The sequence below is a fragment of the Salarias fasciatus genome, chromosome 6 (genome assembly GCF_902148845.1).
Source record: "Salarias fasciatus chromosome 6, fSalaFa1.1, whole genome shotgun sequence".
Classification (NCBI taxonomy): domain Eukaryota; kingdom Metazoa; phylum Chordata; class Actinopteri; order Blenniiformes; family Blenniidae; genus Salarias; species Salarias fasciatus.
Genome location: NC_043750.1, coordinates 43,129 through 66,494, shown reverse-complemented (window position 1 = coordinate 66,494; position 23,366 = coordinate 43,129). Strand labels below are relative to the sequence as shown.

The 23,366-nt window shown below is 51.6% G+C and overlaps 1 protein-coding gene and 1 pseudogene across 2 annotated transcripts; both read left to right on the top strand.

The window, feature by feature from the left end:
- The first annotated feature begins 929 nt into the window (after window positions 1-929).
- commd1 (copper metabolism (Murr1) domain containing 1) lies at window positions 930-4,215 on the top strand. Of its 2 annotated transcripts, none has more exons than XM_030095156.1 (3): window positions 930-1,117; window positions 2,476-2,766; window positions 3,698-4,215. In XM_030095156.1, exons 1-3 carry the CDS (start codon window positions 944-946, stop codon window positions 3,803-3,805), a joined length of 573 nt encoding a protein of 190 aa, XP_029951016.1. In that variant the 5' UTR covers window positions 930-943; the 3' UTR covers window positions 3,806-4,215. The 2 variants fall into 2 exon arrangements, with proteins under 2 accessions (XP_029951016.1, XP_029951017.1); XM_030095157.1 differs by lacking the exon at window positions 930-1,117 and adding an exon at window positions 1,164-1,506.
- A 3,514-nt stretch (window positions 4,216-7,729) lies between these two features.
- LOC115391058 (N-acetyllactosaminide beta-1,3-N-acetylglucosaminyltransferase 2-like) lies at window positions 7,730-9,373 on the top strand (annotated as a pseudogene).
- Window positions 9,374-23,366: the final 13,993 nt, after the last annotated feature.

Below are 23,366 nucleotides of genomic sequence, written 5' to 3'. Positions count from 1 at the left end.
CCAGCAGGAAAACGCAGCGCTGAAGGTTTCCTGAGCCGCTGGATCCCGGATCAGTGCCTGGACGAGTTGACAGCTCTGAATACACGGCAAACCACCAGCTTCTAAAAATAAAAGCCTTTGAAAGTGGATGGAGAAGTGCAGCGGGAAGACGCTGAGCTGTTCATGATCCGAGCTCCTTTCTTCAAAGTGGGTCACATGGCACAGGCTATACCGACCAATCAGATAATGACTGATCTGAACTGAAGCAGCACTTCGGTTAGTCGCAGGTAATGATTAATCATTTTATTGTACAGAAGTAGGACAGGAACACGTACAGGCCAGCCAGACGGGAGGGACTGTTAGGAAACAACCAGGGAATGAAATCTTCCCAGAGAGCACGGCGAGACACACCTACAATTGCAGATCGCTTTGGTAATATTGACGTCTACTAGTTAAATTGAATTTTGAGCAAAAATCCTCAATTTGAATGAATTTCGCTGATTTGTCTCATAAATGCATCACGGACCAGATACCCTTCTCTCAGCAGTCTTTGTGGAAAAGTGATTTATTTTTAAACAGAATGTACCTGCAGCTCCACACAGAGCTGATCTGGGGACGATCGATCTGCTTGGAAGTCATTTTCCACTTCTGTTATACCTGTTTGTCTACGAGCGGCCGATGGAGCAGACTAACGCCTCCTAACTTCAGGAAAATGTGACTCGGGACGTGAAACCGAAGACAATGAAGCCAGTTGGTTGTGATGGTGACATTAGAGCGTTCAGCGTGTTTCCTTTCCTCGTGGAGTCTTTTCCTTTTCCAAACGCAGTTAAGCAGCCTGCCCTGGTTCGGTGAAACGCAAAGTCAAAAAGTGCGCTTTGTTCTTTGACTACAACTCCCAGAATGCGCCGCGGCGTCCGCTTCCTTCATCACGTGACACTGGGGTGCGGTGACGTCAGCAGCCAGCATGGCGGAGGCGGACAGCGGTCGGTGTCTGAGCGCGCTGCTGTCCGGGATCTGCCAGAGCAGCTTCTACCGGCAGCGCGAGGTGACGGACACGCGGCTGCGCGAGCAGCTGTACCCGGACATGGCGCACGAGGAGTTCACGGCCCTGTGCGGCAGGATGAGGGGGGTCCTCAAGGTACACACACACACACACACACACACACACACACACACACACACGTAAACACACGCGCGCGCTGAAGCGTGTCTCCCGGATGAAGAGCTGACATGAGCTGATGGTCCCTGAGCGGAAGCTAGTGATGTTACCGGTGACACCGAAGCTTCGACGCACGTGTTGAACAAATGAACCTCTTCTCAGTGCAGCTTTGTATCGGAGCTTGACTCGTTTCCTGATAATCACGTGATCCGTGACGTCTGCAGCTTCGTTCGCGCGCACCCACGTGACGCTGCGGCCTGAGGCGGTTTGTGAGTGGAGACCGTGAAGAGAGGCTTGATGTGGAGCCTGGGGCAGAAACAGGACGCTCTGAAGTCTGGGAACACTTTGATTTGATTTCACCCTACAAGGTTAGCATTAGAGCAAACGTGTTATGCCTACATTTTGTTCATTCTTAATGTTAGACTTTGAAATACATTTAGTGGCTGGTTGGTTGCAAGTTGCCACAATATGTCACATGTAAAGTCTTGTTTTGTCAGACCAATCCCTTCTTTAAAAAACATCCCTCATTTGTAATTTATTTTTCTAGGTCCAGTGTTTGGTTTGTGGCCAGCATCTGCCAACGTCGATTCACTTCCACTATCTCTCATGATTCCTAAATAACTACTGTGTCTCAAATGATAAGTCAGCTTGCTGCTGACTTGTTATGTGAGACACAGCAAATGTCCTGGTCTCTTCAGACACATTCAGTCAGACATATGAACACTCTGCTTTTTCATCCCATCTTTATTCAAGTTGGCCTGTGAACAATAGAAATGCTGACATCAAAATATTAGCTATACTAGGTTTTACTGATGTGGACAAATCATTCAATAATTAAAAAAATGTAATCACCACCAGGGGCTCTGATTTGAAAAGCTTGGAGTAATGAACTTTTTCTCGATACAACTGTGTTGAAAGCTTTGTTGCTTCAGAAAGCTTCGGATTGCCATCACAAGTTGAAGCGTTTCCCGGTGTGGCCAGCAGGGGGCGGCACCGAGCCGGGAGGCTTCAGCATGGACTCAGAACTCAGACAGGCGGTCCTGTAATGAGGGCTGGACCTGAGCCTCGTCCTCACTCGGAACTGAGAACACACAAGAGCAGCTCCTCCTAGAGAAGAGCGGTCTGCTTCTGCATCGCTAGTGATCAGAACGCTCCTGTCTGGAGCTCCTCTCATAATATAATGTCTCATGAATACATGATGCTTCAGGCTTTACTCCATCGATAAGAGATTAACCCCGACTGCCAGCTCGCCTCAAGTCCTGAGTCCAGGATCGTCTCAGGAGCCAGTCCTCATAGCTGAGTTCACTGACCCTGCTTCTTGTCCTTGTCCTGGTCAGTCTATGGCCTCGGCGGACATGGACCAGGCCCAGCTGGAGGCCTTCCTGACCGCTCAGACCAGGAAGCAGGGCGGTGGCGGTCTGAGCGCCGACCAGGCCGCGACCCTGTCCCGGTTCTGGAAGAGCCAGCGGTCCAGAGTGAGGGAGAGCCTGCTGGCCGGGAGCCGCTCCGAGCCGGGCCTCCGGGGCGTCTCCTGGAGGGTGGACGTCCAGACCGCGGCCCGCGGAGGGGACGCCCCCCACGGCGGCCCCGTGGCCCTGATGGAGCTGGAGCTGGGTGGAGCCGGACAGGTGAGACCAGCACTGTCACTGAACCAGGACCCGGAGCGAGGCAGGCTGTCCAGGAGACGGGGGGGGGGGGGGGAGCGGCTCTGCAGCGTTCATTTAGGAACTGAGAGACGGACTCCACTGAGGACCGGCTCAGTGTCTCTGCTTCAGGGTCGGACAGGAAGCTTCCTCTGTCCAGTCGCCACAAACACCTTTTGTAGTGTTTTTGTTCTTTGAGGGATTAATCACAATTAACTACAGAAATTATGCAGTTAATCACGATTTAAAAAGATTAATCTTTTGACAGCCTGAAGCGTGTGCTGCAGAGCTTGGGGCGGGGGGCTTCCTCGGGGGGGGGGGGGGGGGGGGGGGGGGGGGGGGCTTCCTGGGGGGTTCTGATGGAGGGCGTCCTGGGGGCTCTGATGGGGGGCGTCACTGGGGGGTTCTGATGGGGTGTGTCCTGGGGGGCTCTGATGGGGGGTTGTCCTGGGGGGCTCTGATGGGGGCTTCCTGGGGGGTTCTGATGGAGGGCGTCATGCGGGGTTCTGATGGGGGGGGGCGTCCTGGGGGGCTCTGATGGGGGGCGTCCTGGGGGCTCTGATGGGGGCTTCCTGGGGGGTTCTGATGGGGGGGGCATCCTGGGGGCTCTGATGGGGGCTTCCTGGGGGGCTCTGATGGGGGGCGTCCTGGGGGCTCTGATGGGGGCTTCCTGGGGGGCTCTGATGGAGGGCGTCATGGGGGGTTCTGATGGGGGCTTCCTGGGGGGCTCTGATGGGGGGGCGTCCTGGGGGGTCCTGATGGGCCAACCGTTTACCAGGTGTTCTTCAGAAGGTGCCACGATCACCCGATCACCAGATCACTAGATCCCCAGATCCCAGATGAGCAGAGAGCTGTCCTGTCTGCGCTCCGTCCGTCCTTTTGCTCACGTCTCTGTGTGAACGTCTGTCTCCTGCAGGACTCTGAGTTTCTGTGTCTGGAGTTGGATGAAGCCACAGTGGGTCAGGTGCTGACCAAGATGGCCGACATCCAGGAGAGCATCGACCGGATCGTTCACCGCACCTGAACTGAAGGGCACCGGGAGACGCTCTGTCCGAGGGACGGAGACGGCTGTCCTCTGACTGTCTTCTGCCCCCCAGAAGAGCCCCTCCCCCCCACGAGCGAGCTGGTCCCCCCCCGTTCCTCCTGGTCTTGGATCTGCTCTCCTCTCTTTTCCATCACAGTCTCATCGTTTGTTTGCAACATAACTCAGAAGGTTCTGGACCAATCAGGTTGAAATTTTGAGGGAAGGTCAGAAATAGGTCTGAGGGTCTGAAATGGGACTTGGAACAAGTGGTTAGATTTCGGCAGTGATCTGGATTAAGTTATGGATCCTTGATTAATTTGAAACATTTTTGTCAGTGGGAAGTCAAATTCCATTCCACAGTATTTTGGTCTAAAAAAGCAGGAATGATTGGATTAAAAGTTTTATCTGGATCCTGGTTCTGGATTCTGGATCTGGATTTCATCACTGTAACAGGTAACAATATACCTGTATAACACTGTATCAGGTAACAAGTGAAGATCTAGATCTGGAACTGAAGCCAGATCGTAGCTGGGGGTCCTCTGACGGGGGTGCAGGTGAGGAGATCCAGCGGCAGACCGCCATGACGGGACAATCTAATGTTCCGACTACCTGCTGTACATACCGACGTCCATGGGCTTCCAAATGCTGAAGGTATGTTTTAAAGGTGGAGGAGTCAGATAAATCAACATAAATGTAGGATTTATTGTTGTACAGTTTTTTTGGGGGGGGTTCAGTGTCTGGATCTTCTTAAGGTTCAGGCATCATTCTGCTGTTCAGACTGGTTTGGAGACGTCTCTCTTGCTCAGCAGTTCAGGGTTTTTCTCTCGTGGTCACTCATTGCACCAGATCAGTTCTTGAATCAAAGCCTCAGGCTGCCTCCGTCTTGGTGTGGGTGGTTGGAAGACGCCGCTGACTCAGCCCGGAGCGTCCGGCTCCTCCCACCGCAGAGATTCAGCCCTGATGAAACACCAGGCGTCCTCCCACTTCCTCCTAACGCTCAACACTTCCTCCCTTTCCTCAGGCTCTCCCCTGCTTTCTTCAGCACTGACGTTTTGTGTATTTGGTTCTGTGTTCTGCTGTCATCAGAATGCCTTATCAAACATCTGTTTCTATAAGTGTTGTGATTGAACTAATTTACAGAAACGTGGATTACAATTGAAAGTCCTTTATTTGTCCCGCATGGTGAAATTGCAGGGTTGCAGCGGCAAAAAACGTAGAAAGAAAAGTAGAAAAATACAAATCCCCCGGTCCCACTGAAAGTAGCGTGTTTTTTCAACACAGGTCGACCCGCTAACAATCGGCTTTTGACTCCTTTCCCACCGCCTGCAGACGCGGGTGTATTTGGTGCAGGCGAGCTGCGTGGCTGCATTTTCCCACGCTGATTGTGTCCCACGTGGATGACATCATCAGAGCGACAGAGCAAAGCGAAAGTAAACGATGCGGAGGAGCTCAGTCCTCGTTACCAGGGCGAATCTCCTCTTCCGGGATCAGGAGAAGCTCTCTGGTCTGGCTGTCCTGCCAGTGCGGGGTCATGTTGAAGGAACTCTCACGCTGCGTCTTAAAACAACGCCTAGCGCGCTAACGTAGCCACGCTACGTCAACGTCGTCACGTAAATTACCGCGTGGACACGGCTGTGCCTTTCACCCTAAAAGCCGATCGGAGCCCAGCCAATTAAAACCCGGGTAGCTTGCAGGGCTAATCGACCTGGTTTGAAATGCTCTTTAAACTCTTTGCCACTGCCAGGAGCCGATCCTTGGCGGGTTTGAACGGGTTTTTTGGCCGGTGGGTAAGGGGTAGAAGTTGAAACTTTAAGAACATGAGAACTGTGTAAATTCCTGATTAAAAGAATGGGGGAAGGAAAAACGTCTGTTACATTTTGGTGAAGAGATAATGAGACACACAGGAGGCCTGGACCTGGACGGACTGGGTTGGTCCTCTGGCCTTTCCTTCTGCCCGGTGGTCATACAGATGCTGAGAGAGGTAACGTTCCTCCTCAGAGCCGTCATACCACCGTGCGCTGTAGTGCAGTGGGACACACGTCCATGTCAGCCGTGCACGGACTCCAGAGACCACATCACAGCCATGAAAGCGTGGAACATCAGGATACCACTACAATTCTACAGTTTTATTTAGCAGACGCTTTTGTCCAAAGCGACGTACTACACTTGGGGACAATTGCATTATTCAGTGTCTTGCCCAAGGACACTTCAACATACAGACAGGGGTCAGACAGGAATCAAACTCACAACCTCCCGATTGTGGGACCAGCACTCTCCCCTCTGAACCACAGCCGTCCATTTGTCCGGCCCTACCGAAGTCAACCACTTTATGGACAGGAATCCACCGAGCGCTGGCTCCTTGTCTGAAGGCTATCTGGAGTTTTCTGGCCCAGGCTCTGGTAAAGATGGCAGAGTCGACGCTGCTGTAACGACATCTGTCATTTGCTTTGATGATAATGTCACAGGGCGGAGAGCCCCAGTTTACTTAGGTCGCAATGGGGAGTCCCTCTAAATAAAACATGCAACACTGGGAGTAATGTCTCTAAAACTTGATTTATTGATTTCAAAAAACAGATAAAAAAGAAGTCCTAAAACAGCGCCAAATAAAAATCTAAAATCTAATAAATGCATCGTGTGAACGTGGGGTCCAGCTCCGTGTCCTTGGTGCTCCGCTCCTCTCCTGCCGTGGGCATCAGCCGGGTGGACGGGGGCCGGAGGACGCCCTCCTCCTTCGTGTCTCTCTCTCTCACACAGACAGAGAAGGGACCTGTACGGGGGGGGCGGGGCAGGGCGGCCGTCACTAAAAGGGGACAGCAGCTACGTTTGGCTCGGGGTCGGTCGGGCCAGAGCCACCGGCACTACACACTGCAGCACAGCACACACCAAACGGCAAGCTGTGACTCTGACGCACAACCACCAACCCAAGACATAAAGGGAAAACTTAGCTGGAAGGAGGGGGTTCGCACCCCCCCCCCCCCCGCTCCCATGATGGCGCTTCCTGCCGCTGCCCAGGAAGCTCTCGCTCTTCCTCTCTTCCTCTCTGGTCCGCCGTCCCAGGGTCCGTCCCTCTGGGTCCGTCCCAGGGTCCCTCAGGTCCCTGTCTCTTCTCTTCTCCCTGCCACTGGAGTCACACACATGCCGCCCACACACACACACCTGTGCCCAATTTACTGATTCCAGGAGGGAGGCGGGGCTCAACCACACACACACTCTCTAGCCCGGCTGTGACACCCCCCACAGAATCACCCTGTGACAATAATAGGTGTGTTCACGATGGCAAAGCCAGAGGTGGGCGGAGCTAGACGAAGCAGACGGCGCCGTGGGGCGGAGTTATCAGTCTGCCTCCAACTCAGACAGCCCTATGTTCTCCATGTTTGTGTTTCTCATGACTCCCACCGTGGGGGGTGTTTACAGGCCCGGCGTCAGGGGGTCAATTAGGGGGGCAGTGCCCCCCCACCTGTGCCTCCTTGCCCCCCCCCCCCCCTCCTGTGCCTCCTTGCCGCCCCCCCCCCCCCCCCCCCCCCCCCCCCCCCCCCCCCCCCCCCCCCCCCCCCCCCCCCCCCCCCCCCCCCCCCCCCCCCCCCCCCCCCCCCGTCAGAGGGGTAATTTTTTTTTCTTATTAAAAACAAAAGAATTCATAATTTCTTTTGTGTGTCACATTGTGTTCATTCATATTCAGTTAACTGAAATAAATAAATTTAAAAAACAAATAATTTTAAGTTCGTTTTGGCTTCTGTCATGTGACGCGTGCTGCTGCAAGTGGGACCAGGCGTCAAGGGGGGGGCAGACTGCCTCGCCCCCTCAGTTTAAAAAAAAAAAAAAAAAAAGTTTTCAGTCTATTATGTGCTTTAAAAACAACAGCAAACTCCGCCGGCTTGGTCAGATCAATATGAAGTGTTGTGCTATTCAAAATTCAAAAAGAAAGAGGAGACTGCAGCTCTGCTGAAGGCTGGTTGTTTTTTCATTTGTTTTGTTACTATTTGTGCTTTTTAGCAGTGTGGTTAATGATCATATGTTGTTGGACATGGTGGAACAGGCCTCTGGTCTGTGGATTCTGTTTTGGTGTTGCTCCGTTACTTTTTCTGCAAGCTGCTTTCATGTGCGCTGCAGAAGCAGAAGCATGTGATTCCTGTCAGTCTCTGCTGAGTGAAGAGACAAAGGACTGTTCACCATGGACTCTGACAGAGACCAGCAGGACTCGAGGACGCCGTCTTCCCAGTCTGACCCAGTAGAGGAGTGATCTGAGAGGGGACGATCAGGACAAACAGGAAATCTCCCGGAACAGATCAGTGTCTCCATGTTCCCAAATGTTCCGTTATTTCCCGGACTGGTTGTGAGTACACTCTAACTGAACACATGCTTCCCGCTGATTTCTTCTGTGTGTGATATTAAAACCTGGTGTGTTTGGTGTCGATGCAGAACGGAGCCCAGATGCCGACGGCTGGCAGGAGAATCGGGGTGTTTTACGTGATGCTCACCGTCTTCCTCTGTGGGCTGCTCATCGGCTCGTCTTGGAATCTTGGACACGACAAAGGAAGCCGGCAGAGGAATCCAGTACCGTCCACAAGGTTCTGGCAGAAGCAGACTTAGTGCTTCGTTCTGGAACAGGGAGCAACAGCATCTGGACTTTATCAATAACCCCATCACCAGCCACTCCCTCCAGGCACTGCCCCACTGGCTGGAAGACACCAGACCCTCCAACCCCTGTGAACCAGACCTCAGGGTCCCCCGCAGGTCTGGGACTACAATACCTTACCTCAAAAGCTTCGGGACTTTCTCTTGCACATGCGCTGCCGGTCTTACCCCGTGCTCCTGAACCAGCTGGGCGCATGTGCCGGGAAGCCCTTCCTGCTGCTGGCGGTCAAGTGGCTCGTCCCACACTTGGAGCGGCGGCAGGCCATCCGTGAAACCAGGGGACGAGCGGGTGTCGTGTGGAGTCGGACCGTGGTGACCCTGTTCCTCTTGGGAAGCGCTGCGTCGTCACATGATTTCCCAGACCTGCGAGGAGTCCTCGGTCACGAGGCCCAGACTCACAGAGACCTGCTCCAGTGGGACTACAGGGACACCTTCTTCAACCTCACCCTCAAAGACCTCCTCTTCCATGGAAGGCTGACCCTGTGCTGTCCTCAAGCTCAGAGCATTCTGAAGGGCGACGATGATGTGTTCGTCAACACACGGCGGATCATTGAATATCTGGAAGGTCTGTCGGGGGTCCAGGCAAAGGATTTATTCATAGGTGATGTTATCAGTGGTGCAGGTCCACAGAGAGACCCTAAACTGAAGTACTTTATCTCCGAGAGTGTGTTTGTTGGGCAGTACCCACCTTATGCTGGTGGAGGTGGGTACCTGCACTCGGGGCAGTTAGCATTACGGCTTTTCAACGTATCTGCGCGGGTGATCCTGTATCCCATCGACGGTGTCTATACAGGAATGTGTCTGAGGAAACTGGGACTGGTGCCACAGAGGCACGTCGGCTTCAAGACTTTTGGCACTGAGAAGAAGTACAGGAGGAACCCCTGTGCTCACCGGACCCTGACGCTGGTCCACAGCCGGACGCCGGGGAGGTGATGAAGATCTGGACTGTCGGTGACCTCCTCCAGCCTGGAGCTGCTGGTCCCACCAGTGAGGTGTTCACACCAGTCAGCACCAGAGTTATTTCATGAAGAGACTGTCATGTGATTCCAGTCATCAGAATGCTTCATCAGAGTGTTCAGTTGGCTGCACTCATCCGTTTGATGTGGCGAATTCCATTCAAGATATTTGACTGAAAACCCATTCCATATGGGAGGCTCAGCTTGTTTTGTGTTTTCTGTCTCATGTTACTAATCAGATGAATTCGTCTCCAGGGTTGGGGAGTAACAGATTACATGTAACGGTGTTACATAATCAGGATACAAAAAAATTGTAACTGTAATCCGTTACAGTACACACAAAAAATATGTAATTTTGTTACAGGTACTTCTGATAAAAACACGGATTACTGAGCGGGATTACTTTTGAAAATCAGAGGGAACAGCAACAACTGACACACGCCGGACACTGTGACACTTTACAGCACTTTACGGCACAAACCGCCACACCGTAGACCTATAAACAATAGACACTGTAGATGTATAAATGACAGACGCCGCATCGGCCGCTGTCTTGGAGCAGCCTCCCGCTCTGCTGATGTGTTTAACCGTGAATGAAACCATCGTGGGTTGTGCCTCTGCTGCTGGAGTCATGGCTGCTCCAGAGAGAAACTCTTTCTTTGCTGGAAACGGAGACAGTTTGTATTTCAGTCAGATGAGGCCAGAACTTCTCTGTACTGTAAACTCTGCCTCCAGCTGAGAAAATGCTCTCAACATCCAGGAACTCATCAAACCTGAAGACACATCTACAGTATGAAACACACCTGGACTCACAGTGAAGCTAAAGTGTTGTTAGCCTGCTAACCTGTCAGTAACCTGCTAACCTGTCAGTAACCTGCTAACCTGTCAGTAACCTGTCAGTAACCTGCTGACCAGTCAGTAACCTGCTAACCTGTCAGTAACCTGCTAACCAGCCTCACCAGGCTGAACTCAGAAGAATCTGATGGAGACAATAATCTCTTCAGCCTGGATGGAGGATTTACTGGAGACTGCATGTTTCCTTCTGTCACTGAGGAATGAATCAACTCTGAACTCTTGAAAAAATACTTTGCATGTCCGACCTGAAGACACCCTGCTCCTCCTGCAGCAGTACAGCCACACAGCAGATTGAGGATACAGTAGAAATGTGTGTTAACACTGTCAGTGCGGCTCCTGCTGCTGCTGGACTGTAGAGCTACTAGAGGAACACAGTCTGGACTGATGGAGCTGATCCTGAGTCAGAAAGAAACTAAACGCTCTGAGTGTTCTGAACTCTGCTGAACTCTGTTCTGCCCCAATTAATACCAACAACATGACCTTTGACCTCTAACCTACTGAGAATCTGACTTTCTGTTTACTGTGTAGAGCTGTCACTACACTGTGAGGACGACACATGGCGTTTGTCTTTATTTTTTATGCTTGCTGGTGAAGTAATCTAAAAGTAACTAAAAGTAATCTGGTACGTTCCTTTTTGTTGAAGTAATTAGAGTAAGTTATTGGTTACATTTTTTGACAAGTAACTTGTAATTGTGCCGTATTACAATTTAAAAGTAACCCTCCCAGCCCTGGTCCCTGGTCTCAGAGCAGTCTGCAGGACAGGAGCTAGCGGTCTCAGTAGTGCAGTGAGTCATGTAATCATTCGAGATCGCTGATTTATCCCTGGTTCATGTGGAATTAGTCGACTCACGCTCTCAGGAAATGCTTTGTATAGAGTCCTAACGAGCCTGTCGGAGCCAGACAAAAACCTCCGCTGCTGAAACATGAAGCCACTGCTGAGGTGCAGAAAAGCTGTATTTCCAGGAAATTCCAGCAGGGGGCGATGGTGTTGGGTTAAAAAAAAGCCCAAGTCCCATTAGAGCCAGGCACCAGCATAGATATCTTATAGAACACTAGATGCCTCACGGCAGATTCCACGACGTCCGCAGAGGTCGGCCATCTTTGTACGGGAAAGTTGTCAGTTTCTGTGGAACGCAATGTAAGGTTGGTGATCTGTGCAGACGTTTATACTCTTATTTCACTGAAATTTTTTAATGGAACATCTTAAAGCACTATAAGGTAATTGCTGTTGTGACTCTGAGTTATATAAAAATTTGATTGATCAAGAGATTCACTCAGTTGCCTTTTATTCATTTACTTAATTATATTGTGACTGTAATTCCATTATTTGACTTGAGACTTTCTGAGCTCCTTTTATAAATGTTTACAATGCCTAATTATTATTATTATTATTTTTTTAACAATGTGTTTTCTGGTGCACTATTTGTTTAAATAATCAATGGAGGGACATTATACATTCACAATAGAATTAATAATGTAGAAGGTTACTGTTTAATGTTATATATGAATAAAAAATAATATAATACATGCAATATAATGAGGTTCATGAGATTTAAGTACCTATGTCTGAAGTTTCAGGTGGGTAAATAGTTTATCTTCAGCCTCCACTGCAGCCCTGCCACGTCTTAAAATATTTTCACACAAAACTAAAAATATGGACTTGTCTAAATTATTCATGAGTGCTATAAATATATCTCAGTGGAAGGATGTGAACATGGAGCCTAATATGAAGAATATTACGAATATTCAGGATATGATATATATTTATTATATATATTTAGGGCATGCCATTCTCATCAAACGTCTGTCATGTCATTAACAGAGATTTGATGTTTATTACAAACCAAACCGTTTGAAAATCGGTTCAAATTTGAGCAAGTTATAGCTTGTTAAGCAGTTCATGTCTCATCAACACAATGTTATGATTCCCGTACAAAGATGGCCGACCTCTGCGGACGTCCGACTTCATTGGCCAGCAGCGGTGACGAGGCATCTAGTGTTATATAAGATATCTATGGGCGCCAGCCTCCGCTCATAAAACATGAAGATAATGCGGAAGTGCAAAAAAGCTGTAATTCCGGAGAGATTCCAGCAGGGGGCGATGATGCTGCTTTCAAGAAGAGCCCCGGTCTCATTGGAACTCATTCAAAAATGCCAATTTTCAGAGTGCAAATAAACATATAAAGCGCCCGGTTTCAGGACATATCCTGGTCTCTATCACTGGTTTCTAGAACCTGCTGCTTCACCAGAGTCTGATTTTCAGATAAATCATCTGTTGATTTTATATTACAAGTTAAAGTTTTGCATAAATCGTCCTATCACAGCGCCTCCTCTGTCCACGTGATGCGGTCACGTGACGGGCGGGACCAATCACATTTACATCCGGTTTCAAATATTTAATGTGGAGACGTCCTGCTGGACTCAGTAAAGTCTTCAGAATGGCGGTTGGGAACTCTATGGGTGACGTCACGAAATGTCTGTCCATTTATTTACTGTCTATGATTAGAACCCATTGAAATATGTGAAATTCAGAGTGTAAGTAAACACATAACGGTCCTGGTTCCACAACAGGTTCTGGTCTCTGTCTCTAGTTTCGTCAACCGAGTCGTCTGGACCAGACTCTGGTTTTCAGATCCGTCACTTGTTGATTTGATTTTCGCAGTTAAAGTTCAGGATAAACCAGCCAATCACAGCTCCTCCTCTGTCCACGAGATGTGGTCACATGACAGGCCGGACCAATCACATTACATCTGCTTTACTGTGTGGAGACGTCCTGCTGGAGCTTCAGAACACTGTGGGGGGCGCCGTGTTAGCTCCGCCCACCTGGACCTGGTCCTGGTCTGGAGCAGGCTGAATCCTGGACCTGGACCTGGTCTGGAGCAGGCTGAATCCTGGACCTGGACCTGGTCTGGAGCAGACCAGCACCACAGAATAAATCTCCATGGTAACTCATGTCAAACCGTTGCCCTGTCCTACTTTGTGCAGCCAGATCCTGGATTAGTTCTTCCAGGATCACCAAGATATCCCGGCTTGATCCCTGATCCTGGTTTTGTGCAACAGGCTCCAGATCACAGACCTTATTCTGGTGTGTGTGTGTGTGTGTGTGTGTGTGTGTGTGTGTGTGTGTGTGTGTGTGTGTGTGTGTCTCCTGCGCTGCAGCTCAATCAGGGCCTGATGCCATTCAGCTGCTCTGGCAGCAGTTAAGTGAAGCCGGGCGGCTCGCCGGTTTCTTGTCTCACGCTGAAGGAAACAGTCGATGTGGAAATGCTGCGAAGGAACTCAAAGTTTCCAGGAGCGTGGCTGCCGGCGCTGCTCGTTGCGGGGTTACTCTGGAGATGCTGCGGCGCTCAGGTGTGGATCGCCGCTGCTCTCAGATCAGCTGGTTTCACCGCCCTGCTCATTCGCTGCTGCTTTTCTCTCCAGGTGAAAAAAGAAGCCAGTAATCCTCCAGGTGAGAGTCACAGGTTGCAGTTCCCTGAACCTCCAGCCAGGTCTCACAGCCGTAATGTGGATTCTGGGTTAACGTGGGCCTTAACGTGAAACCTCTCGAGTGTTAAAGTGTAGTAGAATAATCTGGGTCAGCTGGTGAGACGATCGAGCTCCAGGGAGAAGCTGCAGCAGGGATCTGCCTCGGCGCTCCGTCACCAGCGCCGTCTGGTGGGAGGAGGAGGAGCGGGGGGGGGCTGGCGGCGGCGGCGGCGGCGGACAGAGGACGGGACAGCAGTGCTTTGTTCGTCTCGGAGGTGGAGCAGGTGGCGGCAGTGCTGTTTGTCTCAGAGGAGGTGACGGCAACGCTTTGTCTCTCAGATGGAGGAGGAGGTGGAGTGGGCGGAGCTGACGGAGGGGCCTTCTTCGCCCTGCGGAGCTGCCACCAGCTGCTGGGGGGGGACAGTGGGGAGTTCTTCTCCCCGGACTACCTCTGCTCCAACCCGCCGCTGTGGTGCAACTGGACGGTCCGGGCGGAGCCGGGCCGGAGGCTCCACCTGCAGCTGGAGGACCTGACCCCGGACCGGACCTGCCACCTCAAGCGGGACCAGATCCACGTGGACGAGCCGGCGGGCGGCGAGCCGGCGCACCGGGTGCTGCGGGGCTGCTGGCGAGAGGCCAAGTTCACCTCCGCCTCCAACACGCTGCACGTGGTGCTGCTGATCGCGGGCCGGGCCGCCGCCCCCTACAGGGGCTTCCACGCCCGCTACCGGGCCTTCGGCCCGCCGGTGCCCTACACCCCCGGGGAGGGGTCCGACGACGGGGAGCAGGAGCGCTCTCATGTGACGTACGACGGTTACGACCAGCGCCCGGCCATGGCGGCGCTGCCCTGGCAGCAGGTGGAGCAGGTGGAGGCAGCAGGTGAGGTAAGGAGACACGCCGCCACACGAGGCCTCATTCAGCCGCTCGCTCCCCCAACAGGAGGCGGAGCTCCATCTGCTCAGGGTGAGCTCGGTGGCTGATCATTCAGATCTGTCGGATCATCTTGGACATACTGTATCTGCAGAGGGAAACCCTGAGCTCCAGTCAGAAACTGCACTTTAAGACACTGACTTGTCGTAATGGATAGAAGTTCCTCTTTCAGCTTTAAAGTAATTTCCAGCTGCTGTCACTTCGCGTCGGGGAGAATCTCTCTAATCTGTGATCAGTCGGCAGCGAACCACGAGCTGAAGAGCTGTGCTGTTCTCTGGTTTGCCTGTTGATCACTTCAGTTGAGTTCAGATTGATCCAGAAACGCTGGCTGTAGTTTCCTCCTGAAGAGAACCCGTTTCCTCCGGCGCTCCGTCTGAGCTGAAGGTCAGGCTTCATTATTGCTGCGGTGTGGAGACTGACTTGGCAGACTGAAGGGTGAAGAAAACCTCCGTCTTTTAGAAGCCATCTGCCAAAATAACTTCACAACATTCATAATAATAATAATAATGCATTGGATTTATGCAGCGCTTCATGAAACCTAAAGGTTTGAGGATCCTGACCTTTGACCTGTACAGCTGCTTCTAGCGAGGTGGTCGGTGGAGGCGTCTGACGGAGCTGCTTCAGGGTCCTTCACTGAGGGACAACAGGCAGGAAGTGTTTTGAAATGCTTCGTCCTCTATCCTCCCCCAGGTGGGGGAAAGCCGCGGTCCGTCCTGGCAGAGCTCCCGCCCCGTCCCCCCGTCCTCGGCCGGCGCTCGCTCGTCCCGGATCACTCGATCAGGAAGAGGTGTCGCTCCCGATCGCCCTCACTCACCCATTCATCCTGTGTCTCCACAGCAGCCTGTTTATGAGCTGAACAGCAGCACTCTCACCCCAACAGCAGCGCGGGGGGGCCGGGAGGACCGGGAGGACCGGAAGGACCGGGGGGGCCGGGAGGACCAGGAGAGCCAGGGGAACCCGGAGGGCCGGGGCCAACGGGCCGTTCAAGCCGAGAACCGCAGCCTGTTGGACACCCTTCAGACCAATGCCTCCCAGCAGCCCCCCCTCTCTGACAGGACGGAGCCCGGCGTGGACTCCACCCAGAAGCCTCCACCCTCAAGAGAGTCCACAACCCAGAGCACAGGGCCCACAGGGCCCAGAACCCAGAGCACAGGGCCCAGAACCCAGAGCACAGAGTCCAGAACCCAGAGCACAGAGTCCAGAACCCAGAGCACAGAGTCCAGCACCCAGAGCACAGTTCCCACAGAGTCCACAACCCAGAGCACAGAACCCAGGACCCAGATCACAGAGCCCACAGAACCCACCCACCCTCACCCCCACCTGCTGGAGCCGCTGTGGGACCCCCGAGGCCGCTGTGAGTACCGTCGCTGTCTATGGCTGTCCAGGTCCTCTGTGGTCTCAAACCACTCTGGGGAACTGGTCCTGTTTCCTGGTGTTGATTCCATTCCGTAGTTCCAGGTCACTGAGTATCGGCAGCTGTTTCCAGAGTCGCTTCTCGGTGGATCAGATCGAGTGTTCTCTGTTGGAAGATCAGATTAGTCCGTTTACATGAGCACTGAGTAAAGCCGGTTTTGATAGACCAACAAGTGATGCATCTCAGATCACTGGATCACCGTCAGGCTTTGCACCTCAGCCGGCTTTATCAGAGGGGCTGATGGAAAGCCTCTGAATAACATCAGGAAGTGAGTTCGGTGTCCTGAATGTGGGTTCTGCCCTGATTTGCTCATGGATCATTACCTCTGGTGGAATCGGTGAAAACCCTTTCATGACAGGATCTTCTCGCCACTAATGATTCAGCTCACCTCACCCGACAAAGCTTTCAGCCTGAAGCTGCAGTGTGCAGCCTGGCCGGCCCCGGGCTCCTCAGTGGCCCGTCTGGTTCTGACTGTGGTTCTGTTCTGTTTGTTTCAGCGAATGGGAGAAACCACTCTCTTCCTCCACATGTTCCTGGTGGTGAGTGTCACATCTGTCTGCAGATCATCATGCCGGAGGTCTTGAAACATTTGCAACCCTGATTCACTCGGCGAGAGACGACGCTCAGTGCATGTTTGATTCGATGATTCAGTGTTTGGAGCCGTGTGGTGTTTGATTTATCCGGCCCTTTACAGTGAAGCCAGTCAGGGCCAATCCCAACCCCTTATCCGATCTGACGCCACGGAACTGGCTCCGCCCAGGCCTGTGGACGGCCGGGCGTCTCGGTGCCGGCTTACCACAAGCGCTTTCCTGTGGGAGAAAGACGTTTGAGCACTGATGTCTCATGGGGGGTGGACGTGGCAGGGTTCTCAGCTGGTGGACTAGAACACACATGGTGTGTGTGTGTGTGTGTGTGAATATGGTACGTTACAGAGATGGCGTTCTGTTCTACAGTCCAGGCTGATCTCATTTACATCTCCATCGTAGCGGCCTGGGGTAGATTGTTCAGATGATTGAATTCATTAAAATCCACATATGCATGGTTAAAACGGTGTAAACAGGCGAATCATCACTTCTACCTGTGATCTAGAGGAAGGCAAAGGGGTGAGGCGAGGGGGCAGAAGTGGGATTGGTCCCGAGTCTGCTGAACAAGCCCTGATCTCAGAAGATTCAGGAAGCTCAGGAACCTGGTTTAGATTCAGGAAGCTCAGGAACCTGGCTTAGGTTCAGGAAGCTCAGGAGCCTGGCTTAGGTTCAGGAAGCTCAGGAGCCTGGCTTAGGTTCAGGAAGCTCAGGAGCCTGGCTTAGGTTCAGGAAGCTCAGGAACCTGGCTTAGGTTCAGGAAGCTCAGGAGCCTGGCTTAGGTTCAGGAAGCTCAGGAGCCTGGCTTAGGTTCAGGAAGCTCAGGAGCCTGGCTTAGGTTCAGGAAGCTCAGGAACCTGGCTTAGGTTCAGGAAGCTCAGGAGCCTGGCTTAGATTCAGGAAGCTCAGGAGCCTGGCTTAGGTTCAGGAAGCTCAGGAGCCTGGCTTAGGTTCAGGAAGCTCAGGAGCCTGGCTTAGGTTCAGGAAGCTCAGGAGCCTGGCTTAGGTTCAGGAAGCTCAGGAGCCTGGCTTAGGTTCAGGAAGCTCAGGAGCCTGGCTTAGGTTCAGGAAGCTCAGGAGCCTGGCTTAGGTTCAGGAAGCTCAGGAGCCTGGCTTAGGTTCAGGAAGCTCAGGAGCCTGGCTTAGGTTCAGGAAGCTCAGGAACCTGGCTTAGATGGGGACTGAAGAGTGGAGGCAGAACCTGATGACTCTGTGTTGTCGTCTGACAGATCACCTGTTTGAGGTGGCCGTTGAGGTGAACTTCATGGTGGACTTGGACCAGTCGTGGGACAGCGCGGCCAGGTCCCTGCTGCAGTCGGTGAAGGCTTTGGTACGTGGATCAGACGGCGTGAGGTGTGGCACGTGGACCCCTGTTTGAGACGAGTCCTGTTCCTGCAGATCAGCAGCCAGCTGGGAGCTCTACGCATGCCGCCGTCGGTGTCGTCCAAGAGAATCAAAAGGTTCGTTCTGAAGCCTCGAACACGAACACTGTCCCGCCGATGCAGAGTCAACACACGCCTGCAGCTCCAGGCCTGGGGCTGAGGCTCCAGAGCCCCGACCCGCCCTGGACCAGGGTCGGTGGAGATGTCGTCCAGACAGAACAGGAAGATGTGAAGGAAAGAAATGACTTCAAAACTCTTGAGGGCTGCGAGTCTCGTCTGGTCCGCTCAGAGGAAGATGGAGACAGAAAACGTTTAGCGTTTTACTTGTGAAACTCTGCATTTCGTTGTGGTTTGCAGCCGAGGACTGTGGGTCTATTTTTCTCTTTGATTCTGTTTAAAGGATTTCCGTCTCCAAACAGCAGCTTCACTGCAGCCGAATGGTCACGGGATGAACGTCACATGTAGGAATAGGTCCGAACGGCCCCCACTGTGGACTGTTTAAGTCTCGTCTTAAGGCCCACTTTTATTCTTTGGCTTTTAACGCCACGTGAGTTGTGGTCCTCTGTGTCTTTTACTTTTATCTTGTTATTTTATTTCAAGTTTTTTTTTTTATGTTCATTTTATAGTTTTTTTATTTTTTTTATTTTGTTGTTGTGCAGCACTTTAGAGACTTTTGTCTGTTTTTAAAAATGTGCTTTATAAATAAAGGGAATTGGATTGGATAGGAATGTGAAAGACGTCCCTTCCTGCCCGGACGAGAACCGGTATGCTGGGTATGCGATCGACACTCGGGGCAACTGGAGGGGGGTCATGTGCCTGGCACCCCTGTCCGTGGAGGACATGATGTTTAAACTTGTGGATTTCTGATGGCAGGCCTGCTGATCGGCCTGAGCTTCTGGAGAATTAAGAAGACTGGCGCCATAAAAGACGTCCAATGGACGATGGTCTTTACAAACCAACGGGCAAAAGCCAACCCTGACCGTTCTGGTGAACTCTGTTGAAGGATGGACAGTTTGGCTGGGGTTGTGGACGATTTGAAATGCAAGTTGGACGTCCTCACCGAGAGGGTTGACGCAGCTGCTGTCTGAGAAGTTGAGAACCGAGCAGAAGACGGTCAACCGGCTCCTTCCACCCAAACTAGATACCAGCTGATTGCACCTGGACCCCCGTGGAATTCAAAACACCTACCGGACCCAAGGATTGCTTATCCATCTCCTCCCACTCTCTCCCAACGCCGCCTGCCTCCCCTCTGGACTGCTGCTGTCGAGGTCGTCTCCACGGTAACGACCGTGTGACCGGAGCAGCACAGGAGCGGGACGGGCCAAAGTGCAGACACACACTGCACCCATCCCACCGCCTCCACCACCCCACCCCCTGCTGGTGAACAGTGGTAATGAGCTGCTGCTTCCTCATCCTCACTGATTCCCTGAGGAAGAACGGTCTGAGATGATATACCTTATTTGAATTCCCCTCTAAACGCATAAAAGCGTTGTAGCCATATTTGAGAATTCTGTGGAGATGTAGGCGTTTCTACTACCAGCTGTTATTAGGATATTCAGGTCAGGGGCGGACTTACCATTAGGCAAAACTAGGCAGTTGCCTTGGGCCCCAAGTTCCTGGGGGCCCCATAAAACTCCTCATACACTTATGGTTAGTACAGTTATTGCTTATTTGTACACATTAATTATGTTTTGATTGAAATCCTGTCCCTAAAATGCCAGCAGAATGCTTATTGTATTATGTGTGTCTCGGGGCCCCCCTTCAGTCTCCACTACCTTGGATCAGTCCATCTTACTGCGCATGTGCAGAGAGGATCCAGGAAGAGCAGCAAAACATACGAAAACAAACGGCGTGAAGAGAAAAGAACAGAAAAGAAAAAGACGATGAAAAAAAGCTGCCACAGCGGTGCTGAAAACGGGAGGAAAGCAGAAAGCTGCTCTCAAAATGCCCCAAAGTGACGACATGCTTCACTGCAGCAGCGGCTCCAGCAGCAACAACCCACCACGACCCCAAGACAAGCTGTCCCCGACCAACTCGGCCCCGACCAACTCGGCCCCGACCAACTCGGACCAACTGTTCCAGTGGAACAGAGCACATTTAGAGCAGCCGCACGCTGTTTTTATTTTTTTAATCCTCGTGAATGTCTGTGTGCGTCTCTGCAATCAGCGCATGGTGCGTTCAGGAGCGTCGGAATGTTAAGTACTACTGAAAATAACCGGGGTTACAATGGCTACATGTGAAGGATTTGTGTGAGTCCCCCCCCCCGTCCCCCCCTAAACTGACGCCTGTGTGCAGATGGTTTTAATGAGACAGGTGTTGCAACTGAGGCTTTACTGTTCATGGTATTTATCATGTTCAAACTTAGTCTGAATCAAAATAAAATACAATATCCACAACAACCAGCAAGTGTAACGGCGACGTCGACACCTGTTTGGGAGGGTCAGCTGTCGACGTGTGGAGATGAGCAGCTAGTGAGTATCACAATGGTGTGTGTGTTGTCTTCTCATTTCAGAGGGCCCCATTCCTGCCTTTGCCTTGGGCCCCAAATTTGTTAAATCCGCCGCTGATTCAGGTTTGTGCTTTTCCAGGGGTAATGGAAACTCCGTTTTGTGTGTGTGTCTGCAGGTTACACGCCGGCGCCTTGTACATCCTGTGGCTGCAGATTGCTCGGAGGCCTGGAAGCGTCCATGTCCACGGCGCCATCCACTCGGCTCTGCAGGGCCTGGTGTCTGCAGGAGACGTCCTCGGGGGGAACCGGAGGAGCGCTGTGCTCATGTCTGTGTCGACTGCAGGTACCGCCGGGTCCAGCTCCTCCAGATCAGAGCTCTAACTCCACTGACTCGGCCCGCTGACTCCAGCTCACGGTCACAGTGTCGGTGTTTTATTGGAAATGTGGCGTATGAGTCACTTTTTCTTTTGATGAAATGAATCGAGGTGTGACGAGGCAGAACAAAGCCGGCGTCTTGATCCCTGCTGCCAGTCAGATGGCGGCGCAGGGCTGGTACACGGGTTCGATACCTCGTCCAGTTAGAATTACTACCTCTGACTCAAACATTACGTTTCAGTTGGGAAACTGAATAAAACAGTTTAAACCTTCAGTTCAGCTTCGGTTTTGATCTCGGTGACCAGAGCAGATATATCGTTGTTGATAGATTAAAGGGGACGTTGATCACTGAAACTCTTTTTTAAACCTGTAAACACTATTAAATAGTCTGATACCAATGTGAAACGACACCAAAGTGTCCAGTAATGCGGTTCATGTTTTTGCCCGCAAGCCCTGAAAACAGTTCTTCCTGGCTGTGAAGGCTCTGGTTCACTGAGGGTTTTTCAAGCTGGACCGTTGAGACGTCGATGTGATCCAGACTTCCTTATATGGTCATGCTGAGACCCGGCCAGGCTTCTCTGTGCCTGGTGTGTGTGTGTTGGTGTTAGATCCAGAGAACATGGCTCCCAGAAAATGTTTATTTGGATATCCTGGAAAGGCAGTTTTATTTGGCTTTCCTGAAGACGAAGTCGCCAGGCAGCAGTGGAAATTATTTCTTTTTCCGGGTCAGAAGAAGACAAATCCTCCAGTCTCTGTCTGCCGACGGCATTTTGCACGACACTGTTTGGCAAGCGGTAAGTTAGAACTTTTCAGTGTCCTGTGTTTATTTTGTGTTAGCTATAAAAGTTATTTCAGATGGTAAGGTTGGGTGCTTGAAGAAATCATCAGCTGATAGGGGAATAGCGCAAAAAAGTTAGAATTACCACCAACGTCCGAAATTAACAGCCGCCAACGGCAGATGAATTTTCTGTTTGGTGAGTAAATAGCGGGGTTATCTGCCACACGGGGCAAGGGGTGAATGTTTTCTACCATAATAATAATGATAGTGAGCGTTTTGGGACGCAAAGCGTGGGATCACTACAAGCTGAAACGAAAACACAGTGCAGCATGTCTGTGGTGCATCGGAGCTATCCTAGCATGATAGCACATCGTGTGCTACACCAAGACGTAGCAGGTTTATTATCAGAGCAGCGTCACTGCAGCAGGTCAGTGAAAATACAATCATCCCATGAGGGTTTCTGCCAGACCTTTTCAGTCCGGGCGCCCAGCCCGCGCTAAATTCTGCAGCACCCGGACAACGGACAGGAAAAATAAAAAAAATAGTGCCGCGTCTGCAGCTAATTAGCAGTTGCGCACCGCGGAGCAGCGGCGGCGGCCGCTTGGACACTCCGTGTGAGCAGCGCGCTGCCCGGCATCGCTCCCCCCGCTCGGCAACGCACTTTCCCCCCTGGCTAAACTTTTATCCTGCAGGAAACACTGTAGGCGCAAATAAATATTTTTACAATCGGCTGTTTACACGTCTGAGTCCCAGAGGAGAGCCAGCAGTCATCACCAACTGTCTTTGAATGCACCACACCACCAAGGAGGTCCTTGAACGCAACGTGAAATTAAAGGTTGTATAGAGGATTTTCCACGGAGGGAGAAATCCAGTGACAGTTAGTCCTTTTTGAAATGCTGCGCATGCGTGACCGACACCCCTCCTCCCCTGCTCTCTCCGGAGGAACGCCTCCTCCTGACGCAGCAAGTAGCATGTAGCAACTTAGCATCATAGCGCTAACACATAGCTACCAACGTGTCCTTTTGAACAACACTAAACACAGCCAATATGAGTAAAACCCTGTCCCTGAGCCGTCCCTGGTCTCGGTGGATCAGAGGAGGACGGGGAGGTTTGTGTGGAGCTGCAGGACTGGAGCAGACTCGGAGCTCACAGCTGATCTGTGTGGCTGCAGCCTGCAGACGTGAACAAACCCCCCTCCTCCTCTCACTCTCCGGACTTTTTCATACGAGTCTTGTTTTAAGATTAAACATACATTTTCGCCAAATGGCAGCACGTTGTAGCTATGATTAAGAAAAATTGTCTCAAGTCTACATGTGAAAAGGTGTTGATTGCAGCAGCAGAGCTTAGCATGGGGGGAGCGGGGTGGAGCGCACGGGGGAGTGTTGTGCCGACAACAGGACGTAAAGTGCGTAGGAGCATGACAGTTACGCTAAAAATGTAGAGAGGTTGATTGACACGTTAGAAAACCAATAGATAACGAGGCTACCTCCTTATTGATTGGCTAAAGTAATGTTGCTTTTACAACCTCCAGAGTTGATTAATTTTTATTTTATTTTTTTGATCATGATAAAAACAAGGCTGCTGCAGCTTAGTAACGCCATTTTTTAGCTTTAATTCATTTTTGTTAGTAATAAAGATCTTCTATACAACCTTTAAATGGAAGTGATTCCACAGAAGAGGCACAATATGTTCAAAAGTTCAGGCTGGATTTCTGAAGAATGTGCCATTTCACAAACAG

What these genes read in the sequence shown, in the direction of transcription:
- commd1 (XM_030095156.1), top strand. Translation starts at nt 944, where the DNA reads ATGGCGGAGGCGGACAGCGGTCGGTGTCTGAGCGCGCTGCTGTCCGGG. An exon ending in GGATGAGGGGGGTCCTCAAG is followed by an intron (nt 1,118 to 2,475) that starts GTACACACACAC and finishes TGTCCTGGTCAG; the next exon opens with TCTATGGCCTCGGCGGACAT. An exon ending in AGCTGGGTGGAGCCGGACAG is followed by an intron (nt 2,767 to 3,697) that starts GTGAGACCAGCA and finishes TGTCTCCTGCAG; the next exon opens with GACTCTGAGTTTCTGTGTCT.